Genomic DNA, 22,305 nt, shown 5'->3' on the forward strand with positions numbered 1-22,305 from the left:
TGAATGAATGGAAAAGAGCCCTCATGAAGGGCTTGCGGTGTGCCCGGCACTGGGCCGAGATGAAGTGAGATGAAAAGTCCCCGAGGGAGGGTGGAAGGACGGGTGGACGAGGCAGACCACTGATGACGCGCCCTTGGGGGCCCCTTGATCAGAGTTGTTTGTGTATCAAACCCTCGAAGTGATAGGTGTCAGTTACAGGAGTACTAGCGAGCATTTAGGTAACGCCTCCTGTATACCAAGCCCTGTGCTTGAGCTCTCTGGACCTCACCACTGCCCTGGGAGGATCCTCATTTGACATCTGAGGAGACTGAGGCAGGCAGCGACCCCCCCCCTCCCCCCGGCCTGGCTCCCACAGGGCCAGCCCGATGTCACCTTGGGCTTCACTGCACTGCTCAGAGCTCATGGGAGCTGAAAGACAAGCAGGAGCCTTTCCAGCGCGGAGCCCCTGCTGCCTGCCTTTGGGCCGCGGCGACCAGCCTGGGACAGTCATACAGCATCTGCGCTGGGGGAGCCGTGAGGCTGGGAGGCCGAGGCAGGAAGCCCCCCGCCTGCCCCGAGTCACTCCCCCGCCCTCTGTCTTGTTTCCGCTTGCAGACCAGAAGCTATCTATGCCAGCATCAATCGGAAGCCAAGCAGCACAGGCCCAGCGCCAGGGGAAGGTAAGGGTCTGGCTCCGGAGGACGCCTTTGTGCACTCTCCGGGAGCCATACTTGTGCATCAGTCCTTTGGGCAGGGCCTGGAATTTATGAAATACCCGCTGTGTGCCAGGTTGTGTGTGTGTGTGCACATGCGCACACAGATGTATGGGTAGATATCGCAGACAGAGTGGTTTGGGGTGGCAGGGAGCATAAGCAGGAAAGGGTTAGGGTTAGGGTGGGGCGGCCTAGGGCAAAGGCACCGAGGTGGGAGATGAACTGAGAGAAGGCCGAAAAGCTGGGTTTGGAACTAGAGGGACTAGTGTTTGATCCTCGAGCAGGGTTAGGGTCATGGAACCCCTACTAGGTGTATGGATGCAGGGCAGCGAGGCGGCTCAGTGGTCAGAGTGCCAGGCCTGGAGTCAGGATGACCTGACGTCTGATCCTGCCTCAGTTTCCTCACCTGTAAAATGGGGTCACAGTAGCACCCTCTCCCAGGGTTGTTATCAGGGAGATGATGCCTAGCACAGAGCAGGTGCAAGATAACCACTGTTATTAAGGCTGTGCCTCCGAGGCCAAGAATGCCTGGTGTGGGCCAGACTCGTGGGGGATGGGCTGGACGCAAGGAGACGCCACGGCCATGAGGGGAGATTGGGCTGAGCTGTCTGGCGCTCAGTAGGGTCTCCCAGGCCTCTGTGCTCCCCCAGGAGCATCCGTGTGACCGGCGGGTCGGGCCTGTCCATCGGTCACCAAGTCGCCATTTCCTTTTTCTTCCTGGCAGAATATGTGGCCCTCTACTCTTATTCAAGCTCAGAGCCTGGCGATCTGACCTTCACCGAGGGGGAGGAGATACTGGTCACCCAGAAGGATGGGGAGTGGTGGACGGGGAGCATCGGCCACCGAGCCGGCATCTTCCCATCCAATTATGTCCGAGCGAAGGAACCCGAGGTACAGACACGCGGGGACCTGTGGATGGTGGGGCCGTGCCTTGGGGGAGGGGGGACGCCTGCAGTCCAGTTTGGCCGGGCAGCCGGACAGAGGGCCCACCGTCAACTGTCTGGGCACCAGAGGAGGTGCCGCATCGTTGAGGCGGTGAGTCACCTCTCGGTAGAGCCCCTCCTGTGTGCCACCCCGTGCCCTCGGGAGCTTCCACTCTACCCAGATTCCATGGAGATGTGGGGACACAGTAGGAGAGTCCCAGGCTGCCCTGGCGAGGTCCGGGTGGAAAGAGCCAGGGGAGGCACGATTCCGCTGGGCCCCCCGTCAGCCAGCCATCTTTACAGCTGCAGGCCCCTAGGAAGGGAGACAGCAAGGGGCGACCCACCTGGCCTGCGGCCAGTGGGGAGCGTCCGAGGAGAGGCTTGCACCTTGGCCAGCTGCGCTTCTGAAGTGGGCTGGGCGCTCGTCCCTTCACAGGAGGATAGTTGTCCCTTGTGTGATTAGGAATCTGTGCAGCACCTACTGTGTGCTTGGTCAGGGGCAGATCGCTCTTTGTTCCTGTGCTGTGCACTGCTGAAGAGAGTTAGTGGAGCACAGCCAGGCTGACAGCTGGCTCCCAGCAGTCTGTGCTGAGACGTCTCCAGCCACAAACCTGACGTCGCAAATAGAGGACCAGGTGGGCCGCTCGTGGCCTGAGGCCAGGGAGCTTGGCTGGAGCTTGGGGAGAACCCTAGCAGGGAGGTCTCATCCGGAGCAGCCTGGGCTGAGCTCAGCACACTCCCTGTTGTCATAGAGAGCATCTGCTGTAGGCCTCGCGCCGCTTTGGACATAAAACATTTCATATTGTTCTTGGGGAAAAGATGGAAAGAAATGGGTGGGACAGCAGTCCCATGAAGTAGATTGGAAGCTGATGGGGTGTCCAGAGCCCAGGAGGGAGACAAGGGAGGGCAGGTGGGCAGCTGAGATCGTCCTCCGCTGAGGATGAGTGGGCAGGTGGGAAGACCTGGCAGTCTGCCTGGTCCAGCAGCAGGGCAGTCGCAGTGCCCAGGAGGCCAGACACTCAGTGCTTTCTGCTGGGGCCTGCCCGCCCCTTTCGGGAAGGAAGGAGTGAACCTGTGAGTGCCAGGAGAGGGTTGGGAGAAGTGGGGCGTGGCACACAGGCTGGGGAGAAGGAATTAGGCCCAAGAGTCCTGGGAATCAGAAGCAGCACGCCCCTGGGATCAGTGGCCCACCTTCAGTTTGTTAGAAAGGACAAGTGAGGCTGGTCAGGGATCACCGGACAGAAGCTCTCGCCTTTCCTTTCCAGGCTCTGGGAAGCGCCAGCCGAGCTGGGGGCCTGAACAAAAAGCCAGGTAGGTGGGGAGAGGGCAGGGGGGCAGGCAGGAAGCTGCCAGAGCCCAGCCCGGCCCCGCTGACCCTCTCTTTCCGTTTGTCTTGGCAGAAATCGCCCAGGTCACTTCCGCCTACATGGCATCTGGGGCGGAACAGCTCAGCCTCTCACCTGGGCAGCTGATCCTGATTCTGAAGAAAAACGCCAGCGGCTGGTGGCAAGGGGAGCTGCAGGTAACCGTGACCTCCTCCTCTTCACCGCCCAAGGGCCTGGTCCACAAGCCCTGCCTGCCTTCGTGGGCATGTGGGGGGATCTCGGCCCTGGGCACCAGGGGGAGCAGAAAGATCTGGGCTTGCCCCAGGAAAGCAGGTGCAGAACCTCGCACCCTGCTCTCTGGCCTGGGGTGAAACTGGGAGGGGCCGAGGATGCCCCGGAACTGTGGGCTGTGGGCTGGCCCCTGCCTTGGGCCTCAGCCTTGGAAGGACCCGGCCTGCTGCCTTGGGCCAGCACAGGCAGGCAAGAGAGCTTTGAGAATCAGCCACACTCCCCGCCTGGACTTCTGCTTTGTTGGGTGTCCAGTGCGCCACAGAAATCCACGTTTCCTTCCAAGGGGGACAGGAGGTGGGGCCGGCGGGGGAGGGACATCTGGCAGAGCCTGGTAGGCAGAGGTGCAGACGGGGCTGGGGCCCCTGGCCCCCAGGCTCGGTCACCATCCCTCCCTCGATCCCCCGCCACAGTCACCTGGGGGGTGGTCGGTCCATGACACGCCCTGGGGCGTGTTGGGCCTTTGCTGTGACGTCGCGTTAAAGGACCTCCGATGGGCTGAGCCTTCTCTGCCCAGGCCTGAATGGGGAGTTCTCAGGAGCCGGGCAGTTTCCCTGCATCCCCTTTGGCTATGGTGTCAGGCCCCCTGACCTTGAGCCCTTTTGCAGGCCAGAGGAAAAAAACGCCAGAAGGGATGGTTCCCAGCCAGTCACGTGAAGGTCCTGGGCCCGGGTAGTGAGAGAGGGACCCCTGCCTCTCAGCCAGGTACCGCTGGGCCCCGTGCCGGGTTGAGAGGGCACCCAGTCCACTGGAGCCAGGCTGTGGGAGGAGGGGAGCCCTGGGGCAGGGGCAGCCTGGCCTCGTGGGCCGGCCCTCCTGGAGCCAGGTGAGGCATGGAATACAGGAAGGCACCAGAGACACGCTTATTGCCTTCCCCTGTCTTTGTAAACACTGCCCGTATCACCATGGGAGGAGATGGATGGACTGCCATCCGATACGCTGGTCAGAACTAGTAGCCGCCTGATGCCCTTGGCAGAGGGCTGGACTTGGCACGAGGAAAACCTTGGCGCAAGTCAGTCCGTGCACCTTTATGAAGCGTCTGCTGTGTGCCTGGCCCCAGGCTGGGAACGGAAGGAAGGCAAAGCCAGAGCCTGCCTCCAGGGAGCTTCCAGTCACCAGATGCAGGCGGGGGGAGGAGGCAGACACCCGCGCTCACGCCCCCTGACTCTTGGGTGTCTCCCTCGCAGCGTGCCAGGTCATAGCGATGTATGACTATGCCGCCAACAACGAGGATGAACTGAACTTCTCCAAGGGACAGCTGATCACCGTCTTGAACAAAGATGATGCTGCCTGGTGGCACGGAGAGATCGGCGGGGTGACCGGCCTCTTTCCTGCCAACTATGTGAAGATGACCACAGACTCAGACCCAAGCACACAGTGTGAGTAGCGTCTGTCCGGCGCGAGGGCCGGGGTGGTGGGGGGTCCCATCTAGGCCCGTGGCTCATTTGCTCCCCGGTCTCGTTGCTTGACGTTGTGTGTCCATCACGGGCCCGGACGCAGGCTTGGCGTCCGTATGGTAGCTGGGGAGCAGGTGTCCTGTGGCCCTTTGGCAGCTTCCTGTCCCGCCTCCTGGAGAACGGCACCTGGGCCCTGCCCAAGCCTTTCCTAGCTTCCCTGGGTGTCCCCACGCGGCCACTTTGGGGCTCTGGCTTGTCCTTAGATTGTCCAGGCAGGACCTGGAATGAATAATGTGAAAGCTCAGTCCCCAGGCAGTGACAAAGTGTGTCTCCCTCCCTGAGACTTCCAGCAAGCATCTCCTGCCGTGTCCCTGATGAGAGGGAGGGAGGGAGAAAGAAAGAGAGAGGAGAGACAGACAGAAAGAGAGAAGAGAGGGTGAAGAAGAGAAGAAGGGAGAGAGGGAGAGGAACGAGAAAGGAAGGGAGAAAGAGAGAGAGGAGAGGGTGGAGGAGAGAAGGATGTAGAGAGAGAGGAAAGAGAAAAAGGGAGGAAGGGAGAAAGTGATAAAGAGAGAAGAGGGGGTGGAGAGAAGGAGGTGGGGAGAGGAAGGAGAGAGAGGGAGAGAAGAAAGGAGAGAGAAAGAGAGGAGAAACAGACGGAGAGAGGAGAGGGTGAAGGAGAGAAGGAGGTGGGGAGAGGAAGGAAGGAGAGAGAAAGAAAGAGACAGAAAGAGGAGAGTGTGGAGGAGAGAAGGCTGTAGAGAGGGAGGGAAAGAGAGACAGAGACAGGAGAGGGTAAAGGAGATGGGGAGAGGAAGGAAAGAGAGGGAAGGGAGAAAAAGAAGGAGGGAGAGAGGAGAGGGTGGAGGAAAAAAGGATGTAGAGATACAGAAGAAAGAGAAAGAAAGAGGGAGGGAGACAGAAGAGACGGTAGAGGAGAGAGAGAGGCAGAGGGAAGGAGGAGGGAGGCAGCCGTCAACAGTGGACGAATCTGCCCCAAGCCCACCCACCTTGTGCCACTCTGGTCGCCATGCTATGACTAGGCCATTTGATCCCAAATGGACTCATCTCCACCCAGATGAGCAATGCTCTGTGGACGCTCGGCCCCTTGATTCTCTGAATTTAGTTTTCATCCCGTCGCTGTTCTGTGTGACTGGTGGGGCTGATGGTCCCTACCTCCATGAGGCCGCGGCCACATGGTTCACTTTTCGTGATCTGTGGGCCGGGAGAAGGCCGGTCCTGGTTGTGTAGCAGGACTCTGACCTCCATGGGGCAGTCTGTGGGAGGAGCGCCTTCCTAAATCATGTTTTTAAAGGCATAAAATGAAAGTAGGTAGGATGACCTGGGGGCCACCCCCCATCCTTGGCGTGCGTGGCTGTCCCCAAGGTTCCTGTGCTCAGCAGCCTGTCTGTAGCTTGGCCCCCGGGCTTCCCTCTCCTGAGTCCTTGGCAGCAGATTCTGCCCCCTCCCCATTCCAGAGGGCTGCCAGCGGTGCCCCCAGGACCCCAGATGGGACCACCTGCTGAATGGCTCCAGCCACACCCCTCAGAGGGATGGGGCAGCCAGATCAGCTGAGGGGACCAGAATGAAGGAGGGTCAGGATGTGTGCTGACCCCTTGGCCCTCGTCCTGCTGGGTCCTAAGTTGAGGGAAGGAGAGCCATGCACATAGTGGACGGTCCCCTTCCTGTTACGTCTGTGACTGGTTCCCCAGTGAGTGGGCATTTGGGGTCACTTGTGATGCCTAGCGCCCTTGTGCGGCGCAGACAGGAGAGCGTGGCCTTGGCTTTTCCGTGACTAGAATTCTCAGTTCTCCCTCGCTGTAGGCGTGCCTGATCATTTTTGTAGGCAGACAGTCAGTGAACACTTCTGAGCTCCGACTGTGCACAGGCCCTGGGGGGTTCCCTGCCTGTCTGTTGGGGGAGACCACCTGTAAACGTGGATGCTCAGACAGGGTCAGTAGTGAGGAGTCTGGGCCGTGGGGCTGGAGGAAGGCCTGAGGTTTGCACCAGAGAAGTGAGTGGGGGTGGGGCTCCCGGGCAGCTCCACTCCCTCATGGGTGCTGTGAGCCTGCTGCGTGTCTGCACAGCGCTGCTCACTTATTCCTCGTCTGTTTTCTTTTAGGATGCACTATTGTCTTCCAGCGTGAAAGTTCCTCAGAGACCCACTATCCTCCCAGTCTGGCTCTAGCGTGGAGGCTGGGCAGCTGCCCCGGCCGCTCGGCTCCTCCCCTAAGAGGCCTTCACCGCGGGCGGACGTTAGCCACCTGGGGCTCTGGGCGGAGGGGTCCCACTTAAATTTCGTGGTTCTGGGGAAAGCTTTGAAGGATAGTGGGTCTTTGTGTGACTCTCACTGCTGGTCCTGCTCTTGCTTCTCCCTTCCTGTCTGGCCCAGGAGGTCACTGACCGCTAGCCTCTTGAGTCTCCCTGCCTCCGAAGGCAGGAACCCTGACGCACAAAGACCCACTATCTGCCCCCTTTCTGCTTGCTCTTTTGTATGGGCTGTGACGGCTATGCTTTTCCTCAAGCGTTAGTGACCGACGAATGTGCTGGCCGGCGTCTCCCTTTGAAATGGTGGTGGGCTTGGTGGGGGGGCGGGACGCTGGCCCTGTGCCCACCTCCTTCCTTCTCATGAGCTGTGGCTGTGTGCCCAGAGGCCTTCCCGAGAACGTGGCCAGCAGTGGTGGGGTGTCCGTGCTCGGCCTTGTTAACCTTGGGTGGCCTCCGAGGTCCTTCCAGTTCTGAAATCAGGCATGTAGAATCCAGAGGGTCACGAGTGGCAGCCAGCGTATTCGCTTGGCCACGATCTCTTAGTGTGACATGTGCTGATCGGCCCAGATTTTGGTCGACGGCTTGTGACGGGTCCCCTTCTCGGGCCGGCTCGGGGTCCAGCGGGCGGGGAGGAGGGACGCAAGGTGGAAGCTGCTCGCTGCGCCTTCGCTCAGGTCTCACGGTTCGCGCTACTTGTTCATGAAGGGAAGGCATCCCAAAGGCGGCTAGCTGTCCTGCTGGCTCAGCGGACTTTCTGGCCATCAAAGCGTTTAACTGTATTGGAAAGCTTAATAAATGGTGTTTATGCAATTTTATAATGTTTACAAATGACTGTGCAATCACCTCTATGAATGTCAAGGCCTTATCAGGAGGAGTGTCCATGGAATCCCAAAAGTGAATTTTCTCCAAAGAAAAGTCCTCCCCAGCATCCTAACCTAGCTCCTAAGCCTCACTGGTGCAATAGTTATTGGATTGTGCCTCCGTGCCGTGGACAGGACTTGAGCTGATCCTGCTGGGCAGCCCGAGTCACGAGCATGGTGTACTGGAGAATGGTCTAACCTGGTGCGCGCTGAGCCCAGCCAGGGAGAGTTCTGGGAAATGAGCACCTCGGCTCCTCGAGAGCCTTTCTCCATGTGCCTGGTGCAGGGGAGCGGCGGCATGGACACGTGACTCGGGCTGGTTGTTGAGGGGAGAGCTACCCAGTATCCCCAGAGGCTGCCGGGAGGTGAGGGGCAGGGGGTCCTAAGGTACCCTCTCCTTCCTCCTTTCTGAACTCATCTTTGAAGCCATGCTTCCCTGGAGTTCAGACAGCGGCTTAGCTTCTGGGGATCTTGGCAGTTGGGGCTGATCTGGACACAGACAATTGAGGTTTGGGTCACTGCTCATTATCCTCAGGATTTGACAGGACTCTGGCCTCTGGGTCATCTTGTCTTCCTGGCCATAGAATTGGCCCCCTGTGATGTTTGCTACTAAATGATTTTAGGCTGTCTTTTTATAGCCAGAATCTTGTGGCTTCTCCTTGGGTAAACATGGAGAATGCAGAATGAATGATGTGGGAAGCAGAGAAAGCCCCTGGTCATCTGGCCGTCCTCCTGCCATCCCCCGAGTTGGAATGTCCAGGAGAGTCAGGGGAAGGCCCTGTGTCCTGAGCCAGGCCTCGCCCTCCAGATCTCCCAGATGCTGCCCTGTTGACTTCCTGGCCGAGGGTCCTCAGGGATGTCGTCTTACCAGGCACAGGGCAGCAGGGACCGGCGGGTGGGGCGACTTCTGTCCTCTCTCCTGGAGCTTTACCTTAATCATGATGCTCAGCCCGGGCAGGACGGCCTTGACATGCTGCTGGTTTCGGTTAGTTTGACGCAAGTGTGTGGGAGCCTGGGAGGAGCAGCTGGTAGGCTCAAAGCTGTCCTTGCCAAGTTACTGAAAAGTGGTTTTTACCAAAGTCTAAGTACGTGTAAATAGGAATCTTTAACCGAAAATCCAGATGCTCTCCCTTGTGGGGGTGGGGGTCCCCTAAGGAGTGCTGCTCTCGCTGCTGTGATGTCATGCGTTATGGAATTGTTGCCAAGCACTGTGAGGCGCCATCAGTCAGGCTGGCGTCTTGTTGGGGGCACTGCGCGAATGCTGGGCATGCTTGGGCATGAGGCCATTTGTTTTCTTTGGATTTTTCCTATCTGTCAAATAACTATGCAAGTGTGTTTATTAAAGGGACACAAACCAGCTGATTTGTGTGTGTGTTTCTTTGGCAGCATCCTGGAGGGAGAACTCCTTGGTTCAGGATTTAGCCCTGCACAAAATCCCAGCCCACTGGGCTTCCCAGCCTCTCTCCACTAAGGGTACACAGGAACAGATCTTTCTTGGCTGTTGCCAGAAATTTGTTTGATGTGATGAGGCTGGGAATCATGTCACCCCCATCCCCAGTCTGCCTTCAGGAAGAGGAGGGGAAGGTCCCTTGCCTTGGGTAGTTAGTCAGGCATGAGAACACAGCCTGGGGTGGGCATGGACTGTGTGTTCCTTCAGAAAGGCCGTGAAGGTCCACGCATGGGGCCCAGGATAGACAGGGGGAGGCACTTGGAAGGAGCGCCCCCGGCTCCTACGATGGTGACTCCCCAACTGTGGGCATCCTCAGTTTTGCTTCTCCACCGTCTCTTCCCTGGGGACCCCGTGGAGCAACACTCTTGGTTGGGCTCAGCCCGACAAGTTTGGGAAATGCTGCTTCTGAGGCAGACTGAAGGGGCAGTCCTGCTCTCCCTCCAAGAGCCCCTCCCCTGCAGAAGGCCCCTGTTAGCTTCCAGACGCCACAGATAGTGTGGACGCAGTGGCTTGCAGGCCAGCTCCTCCTCATTGACACCTGATTCCTCATGACCTCTGGCCTCCCCATTGCTCCCACTGTCTCAAGGCTCTCTACCAAGCTGCCAAGATAGGTTCCTGACATTTGGATCTGACCTGCTTAGGAAGCATCAGTGGCCCCTGTTTCTTCAAGTATAAACCACAAACCCCTGTGGGACATGGAAGGGCCTCCCCAAGCTCTCCCGGGACTCTGGTGTCACAGTCTCCCTCACCCACTCTGCCGGCTTGCCCTTCCCCACATACGGCGATGCCAATGCCCCAGTCTGGAATGCTCTGCTTCTGCACTTCTGCCTGTTGAGGTCGCCCTTGTCTTTAAGGCTTCTCCCACCCAAGACCCTTCCTGATGCCCCTCACCCCCATAGCTTTGTCTTTTCTCTTTATTCTTCTGTGTGTTTCTCGCTTCTGCCCTTTATCCCCAGTGCCTAGTGCAGAGCCAGGAAAGAGCAGTCCCTTTCTGGGGTGTGGTCAGAAAAGCTAGTTGGCTTAGGGCATCTTCACCTTTTCTGTGTCCTTTTAAATACCTAAATGAAAATGCATAGGATTACAAAGGAGACCATTTATATTGAACGAGTTCTCAGAATGTTTTGTAAGAGATGGGTCCTCAGACCTGCAAAGGTCTTGACTTGGATGAGTGGGCGGTTAGCCTGGTCTTAGACTCACCTGTCATGACTTAAAGGAGAGAGGCCTAAAGTAGCAGGCACTAAGCCCCGCCAGTCCAGCTCCCACGCTCACCCTGAGACTCCTCTCTTGTCTCCTCTTGAGCCTTTCACAGCGATCTCCCCTTCCCCAAGGGGCATTTGCCTCAGTTTCTTCTCCAGGGCACACTTCTGAGCAGTTGCTCGTCTCTCCACCCTTTATCCAGGGTGTCCTCCATGGCGCTGCCAAAGGCAGAGTCCTGAAGGACACTTCTCGCCACACCACAGTCCTACCCTGCCCCTGCCCCTGCCCTACTGGCCTTGGAAAGTCCGCACAGGCTGGTCCCGGGCCTTTGAGCAGATCATCACACCCTGTGTGGCCATTGGGCTTTCTCTCAGCCGTGAAGTCTGATGGCCCCCGGAAGGGGCCCCTCTCGTTTTAGTTTTTGTGGTGTCACTTAAAAAGGGGTAGTAGCCCCAGTAGTTCCCTTGAGCATCTCATCAAGAAGTGTAGGAGAAGGCAAGGTACAGGGGACAGATACAGCAGGAGTCCTCAGACATCAGTGAGCTCCTGCAAAGACCATAAGAAGGCCAGACTCTTGGGCCCCAGATCACAGTGACCACTGGCTGACTGTCTAGTGCAGGGGGGTGGGGAGTGAGGGACATTGGTGGAGAACTTGAGCAGCCCAGTAGGGAGGCAGCAGGGATCCCCTGGGATTGATGGGAGTTAGGGGAGTGAGGCAGCCAGATGTGCTCTTCAGGAAAACCTGTTGCATACTTACAGGTGTCATGAGACTCTGGCCAAGGAGATGGACAAGATGGTGCCTGTCCAGGGGCAGCTTGATGGTGCAGTGGATAGAGCCAGCCCAGGACTCAGGAAGACCTGAGTTCAAATCTGGCCACACTTCACTCCATTGCCCCCCACACACACACACACACACACAAAGATGGCGCTGTCCATTCAAGTCTTGTAATGCAAGTCTGGTCCAGGAGCCAGAAAGGTCAATAAGGCAGAATCCACAGAAGGGATTAGGTGAGTAGGTCAGGAGCGGCTTTGAGCAGCAGACCTCGGCGGGAGTGTGCCTAAATCTCTTGTGGTGCTCTTTGTCACTCTGGCCGTCTCTGTCACTGGCTCTGCCATTGTTGCTCTCACTTTCTCTGACTCTATCTCTGGCTCTCTATCATTGCCTCTGTCTTTGTCACTCTGTCACGCTCTGTCTCCTTCTATGCCGCTGTCTGCCTCTGTCTCTCCCACTGTCTCTGTCTTTCTCTATCACTCTATCTCTCGCTGTCTCTCTGTATTTCCTCTCCTCCCCTTCCTCTCTCCTCCTACCCTCTTCCCTCCCTTGCCCCCTGCTTTCTCTCTCTGCCAGTAACAAAGCAGGTGATTGAGTCTTACCTTGGCTACAGAATCATTTCATCCTTTGAAAGGCAGAGGAACTAATGAAGACAAACTGCCGTGTTCGTCATTAGCCCAGAGGTTGGCCAACAGAAGCGAGAGAAGGATTGACAGTTCTGTGTTCTTTCTTTAGTCATTCCTAACTCTTCTGTCTGCCCAGAACAGCAGCCTTAACCTGCCCCAGACCCTGCTAAATGTGTGACCCTGGGCAAGTCCCTTAAACCTTCCCAAGCCTGTTTTCTTCCCTGTAAAATGGGGATCATGTTGGCATGAAAAGGAAGCAGTAAGAGAACTCCAGTTCCAACCAGACTTAGGCTCCTTTTGAGTGGGGCCCAACTGGTAGGCCAGGGCCATGGCATAGCTGGCCTTTAGCAGACAGGGGCTCCCTCTGAGTGCCAGCAGCTCTGTCCCTAACCCTGTCCTGTTCAGAGTTGTTCCAAATCAAGGCTTAAATGAGGCTGAGAAGGCAGTGGGGTGAGGAGTGTGTGTGGGAGAGAGAGGGAGAGACAGAAGAGTAGATTCGACAGAGACAGAAGGGGTGAGAGAGAGAGGGGGAGGGAAGAGACAGAAGGTGAGAGGAGAGGAGGGAGATAGCGAGAGAAAGAAGAGAGACAACAGAGGTAGAAGGGATGAGAGAGAGAGAGAGGAGGGAGAGAAGAGACAGAGATAGAAGGTGAGAGGAGAAAGGAGAGAAGGGGAGGAGAGAAGGAGGGAGACAGAGAGAGAGGAGAGAGAGAAGAGACAGATAGAAGGTGAGAGGAGGGGAGAGAGGAGGGAGATAGAGAGAGAGAGAGAGAGAAGAGGAAGGTGTGCGAATTTCAAGTTCCTTCTGAGCCATCCTGGCTGTGTGGGCCTGGCCTTCAGGCCCCCAGGCAGTCAGTCAGCGTTGATAGAGGGAGCTTCCTCTTGAATTCCCCCCCCCCCCCCCCCCCCCGCCCCATGACCGCTCCAGCCTGGCTGGGCTCTTGGGATGATGGAGGCCATAGCTTGCTAGATGTCAAGATGGAGGTGGCACAATGACATGGAGAGAAAGGGGCAAGGCCAAGCCAATGAAGTCACTGTGGGGCCCTGGCCGTCCTCAAGTCTGAGCCCAGGGAGGGGGATGCCAGGGGGGAGCTTATCTACTTGAGTCCTCTGCCTTAGCTGGACCTCGCCTGCAATAGGCACCCTCTGGGGTGCCATGCTTGGAGAAGGTTAGACAGCAATGAGAACGGGAAAGAATCTGAAAAGGCTGTGGGAGCCGTGTCAGGAGCATGAGGGTGTGGAGTTTGAAAGGGGAAAGACACGGGCATGGACCGAGGCTGGCCCTAATGGAAGGTTGGGCCTAAGAAGGGATCAGACTGCAAGGGAGAGCACCCCCGTGGGGAGCCTGTCATGAAAACCCAGGGAGGGACCGCGCCGAGCCCAGGTGAAGTCCTTCAAGAGTGCCGTGCATGGCACCCGCTAAAAAGACCCTCACGCTCCTTGCTGAGCCGTCTCAGTCGCATGGTGGGGATGGGAAAATGAAAAATGAATGGCAAGTGAGAAAGTAGAGTGCTTGGGGGGAGCCTGGCTGTGAAATGGAAGAGACCTAGAGAATGATTCTGAGGTTTGTGGAGAAGAGAGGGAAACGGGCTCACTGATGTGTTGTGGGTGCAGCTGCCATGCCGCTCACAGGCTAAGGGGCCCTCGCACTCTGGCCCATGCTGCCAATTTCCACAGACACTGAACCACCGGGGGCAGTCAGCCCTTTGGGTGGGTGGTCACCGAGAGCTAGCGGCCGAGCGTCTGCTTGTCCCCTGGTCTGCGAAGCCAGCAGCATGAGGAGACCTGGTGAGGTTTACATGGTCTGGCGCAGACTGAACCGATCCGTGCAGAGAAAGCCACGTGCCCGGTGAGGACAGTGGTCTAAGTGGAAAGAACCCTCACTCCCAGACGTCCAGCGTGAGCCTCAGACTGTCAGCGCCCTCGGCCCAGAGGGGGCCGACATGGCAGAGCACCCCAGATTGCTCTGACTGGTTTTTGATGTGCTGACCAACTTGATGGAACTTTTGTTTGCTTTTTCTTAAAAAATAATTCTTGTCGTAAGGGATGTCTTTGGGAGGCAACGGGACAGTAAATGTTTGTGAGTGATGTGGGTAGGTTTGAAGGCCGGAGGAGACCCGAAGTAAGTGTGAGGAGGCCGGATGGCGCTCCCAGGGACAAGGTCCTAAAAAAGTACCTGGCCTCCCTCTGCCCCACCTCTCCCCGCCCTCCTGCTCATCTCCCGTCACTCAGGCTCCTTCTGTCTCCATCTCTGCCTTTGGCTGTGCTCACATGAACAGGCACCACTTCTCCTTGCCAAGAGATCCCACCCTCCAGCAGACTGCCCCCCTCTCCCTCTCTCCCCTCTCCTCCTTCTCTCTCTCTCTCCTTCCTCTCTTTCTCTCTCTCTCTCCTTCCTTCCCCCCTCTCCTTCCCCCCTTTCTTCCTCTCTCTCACTCTCTCCTTCCTCTCTCTCTCTCCCTCCCCCTCTTCCTTCTCTCTCCCCCTTCCCTCTCTCCCTTCTCCTCCTCTCTCCTTCCTCTCTTTCTCTCTCTCTTCTTCCTTCCCCCCCTCCTTCCCTCCCCTCCTTCCCCCCTCTCTTCCTCTCTCTCACTCTCTCCTTCCTCTCTCTCACTCTCTCCTTCCTCTCTCTCTCTCTCTCTCCCTCCCCCTCTTCCTTCTCTCTCCCCTTTCCCTCTCTCCCCTCTCCTCCTTCTCTCTCCTTCCTCTCTTTCTCTCTCTCTTCTTTCTTCCCCCCCTCCTTCCCCCTTCTCCTTCCTCTCTCTCACTCTCTCCTTCCTCTCTCTCTCTCTCCCTCCCTCCTTCCCCCCCTCTCCTTCCCCCCTCTCTCTTTCCTCTCTCTCACTCTCTCCTTCCTCTCTCTTTCTCTCTCTCTCCTCTCTCTCTCCTTCCTCTCTCTCTTTCTCTCTCTCCTCTCTCTCTCCTTCCTCTCTCTCTCTCCCTCTCTACCTCCCTCTCCCTCCTTCCTTCCTTTCCCCACCTCTGTCTCTATCTTTTTCACTGTCTGTCTGTGTCTCTATCTCCTTTTCTCAGCTAAACCACTGCAGTCAATACCTGCACTTCCTTACTCAAAGGAAACTTTTCAGCATCACCAATGCTTCCTTGATTGTCCAGTCCAGTGGCCTTTTCTCAGACCTCATCCTGCTTGGCATCTCCAGCCTCAGACACCACAGATCTCCTGGTTCTCCTGTCTGGCAGACAGACCACTGGCTAGAGATTCCTCCAGACCTTGGGTGTCCCTCAAGGTCCTGTACATCTTCTCCCTCTACCCCACTTCAGGTGGGGATCTCCTAAGTGTGCATGGCTCTAATTCCCATCTTATGCTGATAATTCTCAGGTCTCCCCATCCTGCCCCAGTGTCTCAGCTAACCTCCAATCTGGCATCTCCCACTTGCCTTTCAGTAGACATCTGAGACTCAACATGTCCAAAACTGGACCTGTTCTCTTTCCCCAAACTCCCCCCCCCACTTACCTTCCCTGTTGCTGTGAAGGCAACACCATGCTTGCCCCAGTCCCTCAGGCTGCCAACCTAAGCATCAAACTGGATTCCTCCCTCTCCCTCATACCCCCCATCCAATATGGCGGCACAGCCTGTCAATTTCCCCTCCGCAGCATCTCTACTCTGGTGCAGGTCCTCATCACCTCATGTGGGGACTACTGCAGTAGCTGCTGGGGGGGGTCTGCCTGCCTCCAGTCTTCCCCCCTCCCATCCATCCTCTACTCAGTCAGAAAAGTGAAGCCCAGGCTTGACCATGCCAGACACCCCCCTCCCCCCCTCAGTAAATTCTCTCTGGCTTCTAGGGTGTGGCCTTCAGAGGTCTTCGTGACCTGCCCCCTCCCACCTTCCCAGGCTTCTTACACCTTCCATCCCTCACCATATACCCTTGGATCCTGTGACCCCAGCCTCCTGGCTATCCCATGAACAAGACCTTCTGTCTCTTGGCTCCCCCAGACCTGGAACACTCTCCCTCCTCATCTCCAACTACTGACCTCTCTGGCTTTGTTTAAGGCTCCCAAATAAAATCCCACTTCCTCCAGGAAGCCTTCTTTGCCCCCTCCCCCAAGGCTCTATACTGTTTGTGCAAGGGCATTCATATGCTGTCTTCCCTCTCAGATTGTGATCTCCTGGAGAGCAGGGACTGTTTCTCTTTCTTTGTATCTATGCACTTGGTACATAGTAGGTGCTTAATAAATGCTTATTGAGTGGCTGAGGCAGCTAGGTCTATACAAAGTCATTTGAGGAGAGAGAACCCATCAGCAGCTGTGGTGGGTCAGGCAAGTTTTCCCAGGGGATCGCCTGATATGAGCCAGGAAGGAAGGTGGGGGTTCCAGGTCTGGGGGACAGCCTGCTTAAATGCCTGGAGATGGGAGGTGGGAGGCGAGTTCCGGGCACAGCTGTCCGTCAGGTCGGCCTGGTTGGGACATGGCCCCTGAGAAGGGAAGTGATGTGTGGAGCAGGTCAGCCATGTAGGTGGACAAAGGTTGCCACGCCAGGCCCAGCCAGTTTAACTTTGCCCTGGCGGCTGCAGAGTTCTGATCAGAGGATGGGTGTGGTCAGTTAGATCCACGCCTACCAGCCAGCCGTGCAGAAGACAATACCAGTGCTCACTGGGTGGATGGGTTAGGATGGGGCAGGGAGAGGGTGGAGTGAGTGTCCGGCAGGGACCTGGCGGGATCATCTGCAGCCTCCCTCCGCACCGTGGACCTCCCACTGCAGGGTGGTCCAAGAGTGGCTGGGCTGGTGAGCATGCCAGTGCCAGACCTGACTGTTTCTGTGTATCCTTTGCGCAGGGTGCGCTGATCTCCAAAGCCTGGACACCATGGCCCCGATGGAGAGGAAGAGGCAGGGTTACATTCATGAGCTGATCCGGACAGAGGAGAGGTACATGGGTGACCTGCAGCTGGTCACCGAGGTGAGGCCCGGGGGGGGGGGGGGCCGCTCAGCTGGGGGCTGAGGGCGGCGGCCTCAGGCGGGTAGCCAAGGTTGGCCTGGGTAGCTCCTCTTTATCCTGCACCTTCGATGAAGCTCCCTCACAGCGTGGACCCTGTGCTGCAGCTCCTGAGCCCAGGGCCCCCAGGCTGAGAGGGGCGTCTGAGCCCTCATCACCCTAACGAGAAGGGGGGTGATGAGAGGGTGACTGTCCCAGCACAGGGGCACAGCCCTGGCGCAGCGCAGGGAGGACCTCGGTGGTGGGGAGGAGAGGCCAAAGCAGGAAACATGGGACTGGGTCATTTTCGGGTCCAAATAAGCCTCTCTGGGCTCAGAGAGCCTGGGTACGAATCTCCCCTCACCCAAGAACAAGCCCTCCCTTGTGCTGAGCCAGGCGCCTGGCCCATAGAACCGTGATGCTGCTGGTCACAGATGTGCCCCCTTCCCGACCCTGGTGCAGGCTGTGGCCCCTCATGCCTGGATCTCTGGGTCCAACTGCCCCAGGACCCTGCCGCCATCAAGTAAACCCCGTGGGCCCCATACCGCCTCCAGGAAACACGATGGCGTTAGCTGGGGCACTAGCAGAGGCCTGCTTGCCCTTCTCCCCTCCAGCCTGGGCCAGGCGCTTTGGCATTCGAGGCCACGGCTCCGACCCTTCCGGTGTCTGCACTGCTCACCCCACCCCCCTTGACTCTGAGACTCAGTCCAGGCCTCACCTTTCCTGCTTCTCCCCCAGCTGTTGGTGCCTCCTCCAGATGGGGAAGGGAATAAGCATTTATGTAGTGCCTACTGTGTACTAGGGCTTTCCAGGAGGCTCTCATCTGTGTGTGTCTTCTCTCTTGAGAAGAGAAATTCACTGAGGGCAGAGCTGCTTTGCTCTTTCTGTCATGAGCACAGAATACACGCTGCAGGATAGACTGACCCAGAGACCCTCAGAGCTTCCAAACGGAGAAGGACCAGGACCCGTAGCTGAAGCGCAGGCGCAAGCAGCCCGTCTCAGGGGGGCCTGAGGAGGAGACTCTGCTCCCCCTCCCTGGCCCTGCACCAGCCTGGCACCCTCTTCTGGACCACTTCCTTCTTCTACTCTGGCGTGGGGAAGCGTGCCGAGAGACCCTCTTGTCCTGTTCCTCCTGGAGCTCTGTCTCATCTGAGCAGCCTGATGCCGTGCGTGCGTGCTTTTGGGGCCGCTGTCACCACCCTGTCCAGGACTTGGGAAGCTGACCGTTTGATCCCAAGAGTCGGCCTCAGTGTTCTCCAGGGACGGAATCCCTCCTGCTGTGCCCACCTTGGAGCTTCACAATTAAGAGCCTACTGTGTGCCAGGCGCACACAAGATGCCTCCTGCCCTCCGACAGTGTTCATCCTACAGGAACATTTATGTAGGCACCAAATCCATAAACGCACGGAGGAAGACCAGAATCATTTCCTTTTGGCGGGCGCTGGGAACTGCGAAGGTTGGATGCATGGGCCCCATTGGAGGCAGCCTTGAAGAAAGCTCGCTCCTCCATGTTTTCTCCTCAATCCCTGGACACCCTCCAGGAGAACGCCTTTGTCACACAGAGCGCTGCCCCCCTCGTCCCTCTGCTTGTGGCCTCAGCGTGGTTGGCCTTGGCAGGCCATGAGCTCTCCTGGATTTGTCTCCTATGAACACCCAGGCGTGGCAGCCATTGCAAAGCCCCCTGCCTCTGCTTGTCTCATCCAGACCAAGGCAGGCCACGTGGCGAGGTTGTGGGCCCTAACCCATCTCTGGGAGCACGCCTCGGAACTTCCTTGTCCTGCGCTCCCACCGCTCCCCTCCTGGCTGCTCCCCTTGACCAAGGGCCACATTTCCCATCTTTGGGGGGTAGTGGGAAGGCAGAGAGACACTCCCCCACCTCCATTGGGGGCATCACTCTTGGGGAGAGTGGCCGCTCCCTGGGCAGGGGGGAAAGCCAGGAGCCCCATCTTCCTTGCCCTGGCCCCCTGGACGCCTACCTCTCAGGGTCACTGCCTATCTTTTTAGTATAATTTTTTATTAATTTATTTTGATTTATCAACAATCACTTCCATAAGCTTTTGAGTTTTAAATTTTTCTTCCCCTCCCTCCCCACCTCCATCCCCGAGACTACTCGCAGTCTGATGTATGCTCTACATATACTTTCCTGTTAAACATTTTCACAGTAGTGATGTTGTAAGGAAGAATTAGAACCAATAGGAGGAACCACAAGAAAGAGAAAACAAAACAGAAGAAAGAAAAAAAAAGCAAATAGTATGCTTCCATCTGCATTCTAACTCCATAGTTCTTTCTCTGGATGTGGATAGCATTTTCCACATTCCCTAAGAGATGTCTTAGATCCTTCCATTGCTGAGAAGGGCTAAGTCTATCAACGTTATCCATCGTACAACATGGCTGTTACTGTGGACAACATTCTCCTGGTTCTGCTCACTTCACTCTGCATCAGTCCATACAAGGCTTTCCAGGTTTTTCTGAAGTCTGCCTGCTCATCATTTCTTATAGCACAATAGTATTCCATCACATTTATATACCACAACTTGTTCAGCCATTCCCCAATGGATGGGCATCCCATCAATTTCCAATTCTTTGCCACCACAAAAAGAGCCACTATAAATATTTGAGCAGCCATTTTTTAAAATGTTTTATTAATTTATTTTGATTTATCAACATTCACTTCCATAAGCTTTTGAGTTTTCAATTTTTCTCCCTCTCTCTCCCCACCTCCCTCCCCAAGACGGCACACAGTCTGATACAGGCTCTACATATACATTCCTATTAAACATATTTTCACAGTAGTGATGTTGTAAGGAAGAATTAGAACCAATAGGAGGAACCACAAGAAAGAAGAAGCAAAACAGAAGAAAGAAAAAAAAGAGCAAATAGTATGCTTCCATCTGCATTCTAACTCCATAGTTCTTTCTCTGGATATGGATAGCATTTTCCATCATGAGACCTTTGGAGATGTCTTAGATCCTTGCATTGCTGAGAAGGACTGAGTCTATCAACATTAGTCGTCACACAACGTGGCTGTTACTATGTACAAGGTTCTCCTGGTTCTGCTCACTTCACTCAGCATCAGTCCATACAAGGCTTTCCAGGTTTTTCTGAAGTCTGTCATTTCTTATAGCACAATAGTATTCCATTACATTCATATACCACAGCTTGTTCAGCCATTCCCCAATTGATGGGCATCCTCTCAATTTCTAATTCTTGGCCACCACAAAAAGAGCTGCTCTAAATATTTTTGTACACGTGGGTCCTTTTCTCATCTGTGTGATCTCTTTGGGATACAGCCCTAGAAGTGCTATTGCTGGGTGAAGTTGGGGGGGCCCTGCCCCTTAGTGCCACCATAGGGGCTACCTTTCCCCATCGTCCAGCCATGCCCGCCAGCCATCACATGTTTCCTTATCCCCATCCCTCCCAGGGTGGTTGTGAGGATCCCAGGAGATAATATTTGTAAAGCGCTTAGCCCTGGGCCTGGCACCTAGTAGGCGCTTAATAAATGCATGGTTCTTTTCCTTCCTTGTGGAGTGCAGTGTGACCCTCTTTTTGCTGACTGGTCCAGAGTTCAGCCTCTCAGTAGTTTAGGAGAGCAGCGCTAGGCTCGACTTGGCATCAGGGCGACCTGGGTTCAGCTCTGGCTGGGCAAGCGACCCCAGCTTCCTTCTCTGTACCCTGAGGATGTCGAGGCCATCCACCTCTGTGCCCCGCCCCATCTCACCAGGGGCATGTGTGGCCTGAGCCCTCGCCCAGGGCCGGAGGAGGCAGGGTGGGTCTGGACGGCAGCCAGAGCCTGCTCCAGCCAACTGGTTTCTTGCTCTTGGGGAGGGTTAGGTCTTCCAGAAGCGCATGGCTGAGTCTGGCCGTCTGAGCGAAGGAGAAATGGCCTTGATCTTCGTGAACTGGAAGGAGATCATTATGTCCAACACGAAACTCCTCAAGTGAGTAGACCTGGTCTCCCCACCCCGCCCGACTGCCCTCCGGGGTCCCCCCTCCCTGTATCCCCAAATACATGGGCCAGGACCCAGAGGCTGCCATGTGCAGCCTGAGCTGGGGAGTCTGAAAACCCTGGACAGTGGCTGCAAAGTCAGGTGTGTGTGTGTCTGTGTCTGTGTGTATGATGTGTGTGATGTGTGTCTGTGTGCACACGTGTGTGTGTGTGTGTGTGTGGTCACAGAAGCTTGACCAATATCCTGTGTGTGTGTGTGTGTGATGTCACCCAAGTGTGATGCGATGCCTTGACCTCAAGGCTGCCCAGCAAGGGGAGCTGCCTAGGCCCCGGGTCCCTCCTGGTCTTGCCGTCTGTCCTCCAAACCAGCATCCCCACAGTGACTGGCCCAGCCGGCTTCTTGTGGCCTTGTCACTCTCTTATCCTCCTTGTGTCTGTCGGGCCTGCTCCACGTCCTCCACAGACCAGACTTGGATCTCTGTGCCCTGGGGCGAGTCCCTGGACCCCCGGGATCCCCGTGTCCTGGGCCACACAAAGGGTGGCCTGGGTGTTCCAGTATGAGGGGGGCCTTTCTGTCTCTCGCTCCCTTGGGATGGGTCACGGGGGGACAGGGGGTGCAGCCAGGCAAACCAAGCCAGTTGGCGGGAGGGCCCCACATTGACGGGTTGGGGTGCCTGGCCATGGTTCTCAGTGGTTTATGTGCAACCGTGACCTCATGTGTCTGCGACCTCCACCTTGAGCCGGGATGTGTGGTCTTGAGGACCTTTCTTGGGAAGATTTTGAGCTCCTTTCTCTCACAAGGGAACCCGAGTCTGCCCCATCTGCTTCGGGTGCCCATTGGCGGGCTCCCCTTGTCCCAATGGGCCAAACATCCATGGACCTTCCTTCCACAGTCATGATTGTGTGGGGTGTTTGCCACGGGGCATGGTCCAGGTTTCGGCGTGGCCCTTGCATGGCTCAGACGGGTGTGGTCCCAGGGCCTTGATGTTGGGATGCAATGAGTTTTCTGCGTCCCAGCATACGCGGCAAGGAGATGGTGCACTTGGCTCCACGGGGCCTGGACGCCTTGTGTCCATCCAGCGCAGACCGGCTCGCAGGGTCTCGGCCGTGTCAGGGAGCTGGGCCCACAGCTTCCCATCTCTTAACCTGGGGCTCCTTCCCTCAGTCACTCATGGAGACCAGAGTGTGTATGTGTGTGTGTGTGTGTGTGTGTGTGCGCGCAATTGCTTGTGTGCTTATATGCAGGTGCACAAGGCATGAATGTGTGCACATACATGTGAAGTAGTTACGGTAGTGGTGTGAAGTGGGGAGGCTAGAGTGTGTGTGCACAATTGTGTGTGTCTGTGTGCACATGTGAGTGTGTAATTGTGCATATGGATGAGTCTGTGTACATGTGTGTGTACCATATGAGTATATGCATCTGTGTGCTGTGTGTGAGTGCACATGTGTATTAGTATACATTGTGTGAGTGTGCATGTGTGTGTGCTTTGAGTTACTAGTGTACATGCTTGTGTACAAGTGCACAATGTGTGCATACATGTGATGTAGTTATGGTAGTGGTGTGAAGTGGGGACAGAGGCCAGAATGTGTGTGTGTGCACAATTGTGCATGTCTGTGTGCACATGTGAATATGT

General features: G+C 56.4%; 1 protein-coding gene across 6 annotated transcripts in view; it reads left to right on the top strand.

Annotated features, from left to right (window-relative positions):
- The window catches only part of ITSN2 (intersectin 2), a 105,481-nt gene that overhangs the window by 71,561 nt on the left and 11,615 nt on the right, over positions 1-22,305 (top strand). For 5 of the 6 annotated variants that reach the window (XM_027858014.1, XM_027858012.1, XM_027858016.1 and 2 more), the window contains 8 exons: positions 595-659; positions 1,417-1,583; positions 2,881-2,926; positions 3,016-3,137; positions 3,837-3,933; positions 4,416-4,607; positions 16,590-16,711; positions 20,557-20,663. In XM_027858014.1, coding sequence (XP_027713815.1) covers positions 595-659; positions 1,417-1,583; positions 2,881-2,926; positions 3,016-3,137; positions 3,837-3,933; positions 4,416-4,607; positions 16,590-16,711; positions 20,557-20,663 — 918 coding nt within the window. Of the gene's footprint in view, positions 1-594; positions 660-1,416; positions 1,584-2,880; positions 2,927-3,015; positions 3,138-3,836; positions 3,934-4,415; positions 4,608-6,747; positions 9,116-16,589; positions 16,712-20,556; positions 20,664-22,305 lie in introns of those variants that run through there. The other variant, XM_027858017.1, reaches the window with a different exon arrangement.

The sequence above is a fragment of the Vombatus ursinus genome, unplaced genomic scaffold (assembly GCF_900497805.2).
Source record: "Vombatus ursinus unplaced genomic scaffold, bare-nosed wombat genome assembly UNPS02012622.1, whole genome shotgun sequence".
In the NCBI taxonomy this organism is placed as follows: Eukaryota; Metazoa; Chordata; class Mammalia; order Diprotodontia; family Vombatidae; genus Vombatus; species Vombatus ursinus.